The sequence below is a fragment of the Mytilus trossulus genome, chromosome 6 (genome assembly GCF_036588685.1).
Source record: "Mytilus trossulus isolate FHL-02 chromosome 6, PNRI_Mtr1.1.1.hap1, whole genome shotgun sequence".
Taxonomy (NCBI): domain Eukaryota; kingdom Metazoa; phylum Mollusca; class Bivalvia; order Mytilida; family Mytilidae; genus Mytilus; species Mytilus trossulus.
Window position 1 is genome coordinate 78,145,085 of NC_086378.1, and position 9,497 is coordinate 78,154,581.

General features: G+C 30.2%; 1 protein-coding gene across 1 annotated transcript; it reads left to right on the forward strand.

Moving 5' to 3' along the window:
- The first annotated feature begins 1,779 nt into the window (after positions 1 to 1,779).
- On the forward strand, positions 1,780 to 7,787 carry LOC134721917 (uncharacterized). The gene is made up of 4 exons (XM_063585216.1): positions 1,780 to 1,919; positions 3,035 to 3,061; positions 4,445 to 4,583; positions 6,024 to 7,787. Exons 2-4 carry the CDS (start codon positions 3,036 to 3,038, stop codon positions 6,207 to 6,209), a joined length of 351 nt encoding a protein of 116 aa, XP_063441286.1. The 5' UTR covers positions 1,780 to 1,919; position 3,035; the 3' UTR covers positions 6,210 to 7,787.
- The last annotated feature ends 1,710 nt before the right edge of the window (positions 7,788 to 9,497 follow it).

Sequence of the window (9,497 nt, forward strand, 5' to 3'; positions counted from 1 at the left end):
ATTGTTGACAATATTTTTTTTTCTATTTATAGAATGGTGACTGGTAGAATCACATCAGTACAAAACGCGACTTATCAGAAAACTGTGCTCTAAAGATAGCACTACAGTCAGAATTTTCCAACCAACAGTTTTGAAAGATAAATTTCTCCAAAACTACTCAATATATTTTTAAAATCTTTAACTCATTATAAACTGAAATAATAATTCTTTTTAGTCTGTCGATAATTTCGTTTGGTGTTATTAATCTTAAATTATAGCTCCTTAATTGCCAAAAAAGAGGTCTTTCAACTTTGATGAAAATGGCACATTCAGGTCAAATGGTAGTATTTTTTTTATCGCTTTAATCAAACATACACTATAAACAAAACTATGTCTACGATTTTTGATATAAACCTCCAGTAGGAAGATATATTGATTTAACTGCTGGGTGCCAAACCTCACTTAATCTTTCATCTTTGGACACCTATAAATTCATTTAGAAACAAATTATCCCAAAAACTGGGACACGATATTGTCGAAATTACTCCCTTTGATCACATATTTCAAAGTCAAACCAAAAGGGGTACCCATGAAGTTTCCATTTTCATTTTTTGCTAACGTTTCTCATGAAAAATTGTTTTGAGAAATGACCTAGAAACTGAATTTCCGCCTTAGAACCGCTTTTAATGCATCATTAATACAAAAGTTTCACTGAGAACACATCAGGAGTGTTCTGACACTTTTATTTTATCAATAAAACCACACACTTTGTGTCTTTGATGCTCTAATACTGTTAATTTTGAATTATATGTGAACTGACCAACACTAACTTTGTATTTGGCGTGAGTTTGACGTCACAGATTTGACCAACATCTGTGATGTAGTAATTAAATATAGACAAAGCTCCATCTCTATCCAGACAGTCTAAGATAAAAGAATAACAGGAATGACCAGCTGCATATAATCAATATTTGACATCACTATTATCATTATGAAGAATGATTTTCATTTGTATTTGTATACATTAAATAAGCGAGAACATTAAAATTATGCAATAAAAGACATGTTCTTAGACCATCCCCTTTCTGAAAATAGACAGTTCAACGTGATTTTTTAGTTTTATGGAATTGAAAAATATCACATAAACTTAAAATCATATAAAGAGACTAAAACTTCTAACAGAAGATAGACTCAAAGCCATATTCTTTTTGTTTGTCATGTTTGTAGTAAGAACCTTAAAATTTAAAGTTTGTCAGAGGTTTTCCAAAATGCCTTCATACTATTATCCTTATATATATAGTTTTGTTCATTTTGGTTAGTTTTTTCCCCTTAAGATTTTCTCCTTTTTATTATAAATTTTCCCTGTTCTCTGTTAGCTTCAAAGTTATATAAATTACTTTTGTTGCAATACACATGATACAATGAGATAAGACAACACTATTTATCTTGTGGTCAGTGATTAACAGTTTGACAATGGCATCATCAGATGATTGACATATTAGCCCCTCCTTAATGCCTATATTTTTAGATTAATCACCATGTGCTTTTACTTACACAATTTCATTATCAATTTTCTCCCTATTATGCTTTTTTTGTAGCTGTTGTGGTATAATAATGATTTTTTGGATTTTTACAAATTGTGCAGAATAATACTTACTTCAAAATTATGTGAAAAAAAAAATATCTTAAAAAAATCACTGTTAGACTGTAGTGCTACCTTAATCTATCCCTAGTGCAATTTATACTTTATAGCTATAGCAAGAAAATAATCTCTATTTATAGATTATAAAGGTAAGTTTATATACATCCGGCTTGAGGTCGATTAGGATCGCCAACTTTGTTGTATTGCTTACGTAAAATTAATACATATAAGCTTTCAGGAAGTATTTCAGCTTTTATCGATGTAAAATTAAGAGAAGATACAATATTGATAAATAAAGGTAAGTCATCTACGTGAAAAGATGAAAAAAAAGTTAAACACATTTTATCGAATGTACAAATACTAACTTGGAAATACAAATAGACATGTTTATGATTATCAACATGATGATTAAATATTGGTTGTTACATATAGTCCGTCATCATAATACATTTTCTGTTAGATTTCTAGTTATGTATATGGTCTAATACATACATTATTATTTTATACTTTGATAACTAAGCAATGAACTCATTTTGAATTCATACGGATTCTACCTTGTAATCGTCTCCTTCTCGATATATTTTGATTTATATCAGTCCATTTTGGCTGCTCTATTCTACCCTTCAACATAAGATATTATCACCAGATTAACAGTCTGAGGTGTGAATCTTAATAAAGATGATGTATCTATAATAAATGATTACTCTTTATATTTGAATCTAATAATTACACATGCCTTACTATTACCTAATGTTATATACACATGCCCGAGGACTTTCAAGAAGTGTTCATTGTTATAATTAATAATAACATAAGATACAGATATATACAAATTATATATTAAGTATATCTACTGCTATGATCTATTACTAGTTTTGAGACGACCCTTTACATTTGACACACTTTTACCTGCCATTGTCGTAGTCAGCTGTAGATGTATACAATCATTTAAAGGGTGTGTTAGCGGCCATAAAAGTATAATGCGTTCTTCCCTTTTACTATGGTAAAAAGTCAGTCTTATATTTAACCTGAATTGAATTTCTTTCTAAATGCATCTTTGGTTTTTTTTGCAATCATATGACAAAAAAAGTTTAGAATTGTTCAGATTTGTTTGATCCCTAATGTTAAAAGCATGTCGGTAAAGTGTGTAAATGTTTTAAAAAATCCTAATAATATAATGAATTATCCTCCCCACGTTTATCTCATTACCTATTTGTTTATTCATACCTGTCTATACAGGACATAAATTCAACTGAATTTATGATGTAAATGTCTTTTTATACATTTTATACATTGGATGTAATTTGTGGATTTTATTTACATCATATGTATGACTAATACTTAGATAACTTAATACCGGATATGCGATACATTTAAATCTTGTATTGAGCAACTTTGTGTTTGTTATTTTAGAATGGGAGATCCATCGTCGTTATATGTGTAAGTATAAACAAATCAAATTGAATAGTATACAACCTCAAGCATTCGTTGACAGTCAAACACAGACAAAACAAAGATCAGAAATATGCATTCGAGTATTAAGCTATGTAAAGTATTCAAAATAATATTTATATATTACTAAATAATTCAATATTTGGTGAATATGTGGAACGCATCTATCCCATCGAACTAGAGATAAAGGATACTACAGATACAGTTAAGTCGGCCTCATATCTTGACTTACATTTAGAAATTGTCGATTGAAAACTAAACTCTACGACAAAAGAGATGACTTCAGCTTTCCAATTGTGAATTTTCCATTTCTAAGTAGCAACATTCCAGCAGCACCTGCATACGGGGTATATATCTCCAAATTGATACGATATTCCCGTGCTTGCATTTCCTATCAGGATTTTCTTGATAGAGGGGTGCTGCTCACAAGAAATATATTAAACTAAGAGTTAAGACTGTTAAACGGATTTGTTATCACATAAGCAACACGTGCCACATGTGGAGCAGGATCTGCTTACCCTTCCGGAGCACCTGCGATCACCCCTAGTTTTTGGTGGGGTTCGTGTTGTTTATTCTTTAGTTTTCTATGTTGTGTCATTTGTACTATTGTTTGTCTGTTTGTCTTTTTCATTTTTAGCCATGGCGTTGTCAGTTTATTTTAGATTTATGAATGTGTGTGTCCCTTTGATATTTTTGTCCCTCTTTTGTGAAAACATCCCACCCAGATATGTTCAAGACGATCAGATTCCTCTAGATTACAAATAAAATAAACGTGTTGAAGAACCAAAATCAAACAGGACAAAAATAAAATAATGTCAAAAGTAAACTTTACCCGTGGGAATGGCAACCTTAGATAACATAAATTTACATTTAAATACATTTGTAAACTGAAAATGTACTAACAACATTTATCATATGATTAATAGCAGAATCTAAATATTGGTCCTTACACGAAAAACAGTAGTTTAATTCATTTTGTTTTGCCCCATAAACAAATCCAAAAAGCAAGAAAGAAAAATACTAATATAACAGAATTGTTTGTCGAAATAAATTTTGCAAAAGAGGGACGAAAGATACCAGAGGGACAGTCAAACTCATCAAAATGAACTGACAACGCCATGGCTGAAAATGAAAAGGACAAACAGACCAACTATAGTACGCATGACACAACATAGATTTTTTTTTTTGATTTTTGATTTTAACATTTTTTTGTTATATTACTAGCGTCTTATAGCACTAAAGTATTACCAAAATACATTTCGAATTTACAATTTTATCTAAGAAACTTTTATTTTTCATACAATGCATACGAACCAAAACTGTGAAGTGTTAAAACAAGTACACTCTATGTATTGTAAAATTTGTTTTCAGGATAGTTCCTATAGTGGTATTTCTAAAGATAATTATCTGGGTAGCTATTTGTTATAGACGTTCCGATAGATACAGAAATTCATGTAGTAATCGAGGCGTGATTATTGCACATCCGACTACAATAATTCACAGAACCGTGGTAAGTAATAGTTAATCGATATCAATCAAGGTTTAAGGAATAACGGATTAAAAGGCAGCAGTTATCAAACTGATGGTCTAAGAAAATCTTACCCATTATAGCCAAACAAACAAATTGTCTACTGATCACAACATTTACAATTTAGCAAGACAAAGATCACACAAAACTGTGCTAATCGCATGTGCTCCAGAAGGTTACGTAGACCGTAACCTCCACGTAGAGTTGTCATGTTGCGCATTTATGAAAGGATTTGGTCACAAGTCTCATTTGTTACGTCACTTTCGAGTGAAAGAGTATAGGAATATAATTATGTCAAATAGAAACACACTCATTGACATTTTCAAAACTGATAATTAATTACGGTCAGATATATGAATTGGGATGGGCCCAATTATATTGTCGGATAGCTTGTTCTCTCGAGGACTCCTTTAGTTGTGGTTCTTGTCTTATGCATATTTAGTGTTTAACTTTATTTCATAAACACATGGAGAATTATAAAAAAATGTATCATAAGTTTGTTTAAAATCACATAACTGAATCGATGAATAAAGGCAATAGCAGTATACTGATGTTCGAAAGTCCTGGTATCTATAATGAGTTTATTCATAAACCGATTGAGAGAAAAGATATCCTGGTTACAAACTAAAACTTTAGAAACACCTTACAACCTTGATTTAAGTTTATTGTGTATAAAACCTTTGCGTGATTGAATCTATAATGATTGAAAATGAAATAAGTTGTTTAACAGGATGTACATGTAAATATATAAGTTTTCTTTTTCGGTGGAAATGTATATTACCAGAGAACTTTGGTATAAACATATGTTAACATAAAGTATATTTAACATAGTAATTCATTATCAATTTCTTCATGGTCTATGTACTCCTTTTTATATTATGGATGTTAACATTATTCTTCAAAATAGTTAAAATTGACAATCCCTTTGCAATAATAAAACACACTTTTGTTATGCAGCGTCCTTGTTTTGGTAACTTCTTCAAATTGAAAACGTCTATTTCTATATGTTAATACTTAACATATTCCGAGCATTTGCTTATACGCTGGTCATGCCTTTAAACGATAAATCATATTACAAGATGTACAACGAGAACAAAGTTAGGAAAGGGTGTAGAACATCTACAAGAGTTGTGAATACTCAAACTGTCTTCACGAAGAATATGAAGTTCCAGCAACAAAGCCTCAATTACTATTTTGTTTATATACAAAAATAGGAAGCGTAGGTACAAATATATTAGCAGTAAGGAATTTAGTTTTTATTCAAGACCCGGGATAAATCAAGAGTTCTAAATAATCCCTGATTAACAAAAATCACTGTAACATATATTGGAATCTACTAATTTATCGAAATAAAATACACAATGACAAACATTAAAGTTCTACTATTCAATTGTGTGTAATACATATTTACTTTTTAATTAGATTCATGGGCCAGCTGACAATGGTGTTACTGGTATTGAAAATCCTGGATATATGCAACAACCTCCACCTTACACCGAAATAACAGGTCCAAATCCAACACAATCATCGGCGCCACCAGCATACGATCAAGTTGTCAAAGCTACGGGATACGCAGAACAATATAATCGGGGTACACCAGGTTATTAGTGCATTTGAGTGAATACAACTATTTCTTACTCCTTGTAACTGATCTTATTTATCTAATATTAGAGATTTAAGCGAGTATTTGTTATCATAAGCCAAACATATATGTATTTTTCAAGACTGTTGAACTCCGTAAATTCATTTTCATGTCACGGTACACAGTCGTTAAAATCTACAAATAGAGATATTTATATTAAATTTGTGCATTGATTATTGACTTTGTAGAAAACTAATATGTTTTGACAAAAACAGTCAATGTATCCATTTTAATGATTTTAAATACATTTTGTTATAAAGAACTTTGAAACAAAAGTTCCAACAAACAATTTTGATTGCAGAATGATTAAACCATCAATTAAGCCATAAGGATAAACACTTTTTATAAATTTCATGAGACTAAATCAACTTAGTTGTCATACTTTTTTGAATAGCCCCATTCAAACATTAATCTTCACTTTATGGTATCTTTGACATACTCATTCCGATCATTTTTTAAAACACGAAAGAACTGCCAATGATCATAACCCATATCCGTTCACTCGCACATGTGTTATGGTGATATATTGTTAGTGACGAAATGGATCAATAGTAAAGTAGTAATTATTTAAGTATCAAAATTTGAAGCGAACATATATAAATTGATGCACACTTTATTATGTGAAAATATTAATAAATTGTATGACTAAGCGGCCAATTACAAGAGAGTGCTATAAAACTTTGATAAATTTGAAAAAAATGTTTAACAAAAACCTAACAATATCATTGTATCAATGACAAATAGGATAAGTAGACTTTTTCAAATCACTTAACTCAGTACTAAGAATAAGTATTACTACTAAATAGCTCGATGTAATACCACCTGTTCCAAAATCATAAGCCTACTTTATAAGTTGGATTGTTTATTTCAAATAGTATATTATTTTATATTTGAGATTTAACCAGAAGAATAACTCAATGAACCGATATTAACCATACATTGTTAAACTCAAATATCTATCTTTCGAAAATAGTTTTCATTTTGTGATGTTTTTTACTAAGATATTCAACTTTATCTTCACAATCTATCACTTTCTTTAATTTTTTAAAGGCAGTATACGAGAAACTTTTGTGATGAATGCAAACATGTAATACATATATATAAACTTATTTTTACATTTTTGTGATTTTTACACTCAATGTAGATACGTTTTGCAAATATTTCACAGACACTCTTTTTTCTATGAACAAATCTATCCTTTTATTGATTATGCACTGTACATAATCCAATGTTGTATTGAATTATTATAATAATAAGCTTATTCACAAAGAACAAAAAAACTATATATGACAGTTGTCAAGACTACTTATATCTCATTGTTATTTCTGAGTGTTGTTGATTAAAGATGTGTGTTGTTGTGTGTGTGTGTGTGTGTGTTGGTGTGTGTGTGTGTGTGTATGTAGTTATTTTGCATGATTATTTAAAATATTAAATATTTCAATAGAATTTTTATGAATTTTATTATATATAGAAGCATTTTCTACATAAGAAAATGTATGTTCGAAGTCAGGAATATAACAGTTGTAATAAATTTGTTTCACATGCTTCAGCTTTTGATGTTGCCATTTGCTAAGGGACTCGGAAATCGGGAGTTTTGTTGTTATACTTCTTTTTAAAAATGTTGTGCTTTTAATTTTTTATATTTGCTGAGGGACTTTCTGCTGAAAATTTCCATGGTGATTGGAATCTTTGTTATTTTGCTGTTGAATGTCTCTTTGTATTTTGAGACATATATTTAGTGTTCGATTGCATTTTAATCGACCAGATACTTGATTAATTTCCATGACATACCTTTCAATACCTTTCAAAGAATCGATTAACTGAATTTTTAGTGTACAATTTTATGCTTCTTGGGGCAACTTCGTCAGAGGATCGTTTCATAATAGGATCATTCAAAAACTATGACGTACATGTATCAAAAAGACAACAAACGTAGGAAGACACGTACGGTTTATGAACAACTGGTACAAAAAAAATTTTACTACAATACTGTAAGACACCAAACTGATTGTTGAAGTCATTAAATATTTTTATAAATGTTATGAATTTACCATATAATGTATTGTTATATCCATATAAATACAGATATGTGCTTAACAGTCTCATTGATTGTATTTGATTATAGAGAAAGAAGATGTGGTATACATGCCAATGATACAACTCTCCACAAGAGACAAAAATGACACAAAAATTATCAACTATAGGTCTGTTTGAAATACATTACAATAGGAAATTACATCCATGATACCCTGGTTCAATTTTCAGGGTATATTTTCATTATATGATCACCCAAAGCCTTTGACAGAAAAAATGGATGTCATTATAAAACATGTAGAAATCTTAAATTGATCAACATACAACTCAATATCAGCTTATATAGCCGGTATATTTTCCGAAGGCTAAGACAAATTAGCTACGACAAATCGATCACTAAAACAACAAACTCGGGGAAAACTGAAAAAATATACCTTGTATCTATAAAGATATAGGAAGATGTGGTGTGAGTGCCAATGAGACAACTCTCCATCCAAATAACAATTTGACTGCAGAACTATAGGACACCCAATAGAGGTAGATAACTTGACTGTTCAAAGCAACTGGTAAACATGACTAGCATTTGTACAAGAAGGTAAAAAGAGTGGCTAACTGTTAAATGGCGCATAGTTAAACATTTGGTTTTAGGAAGTTAATGTGTTTAAGTGAAAATATATTTTGAGATGCATTGTTTGATGTGTCAAGTAAAATATACCTCGTATATTGCGCAAACATGAAAACGTTGACAATGAGGGTCTGTTGAGAACTAAACCTTGACCTAGTTGATAAATATTCCGTATTAACTTGACGCATTTTACATAATGGTATTTTAATATAGACTCTAGTCACTGACGTTATTTATCATCTCGAATGCATGATATAGTGTTCTATTTATTTGTCTTTGTATAGTTTTTTCTTTATCTTAACTGTTAATAAATAAAGGAAGATGTGGTGTGAGTGCCAATGAGACAACTCTCCATCCAAATAACAATTTAAAAAGTAAACCATTATAGGTTAAAGTACGGCCTTCAACGCGGAGCCTTGGCTTACACCGAACAACAAGCTATAAAGTCCATTTGCAATTAAATACTTTTGACATGAAATCACTCTTTTTCAAACTAAATTTCCCTAACAAAATGATATATCATACTTGTTTCTTTGAATTAGGAATTATGTTTTGTCATCCCGCCATTGTGTAGATGTGCTTTTGTTATTTTTGT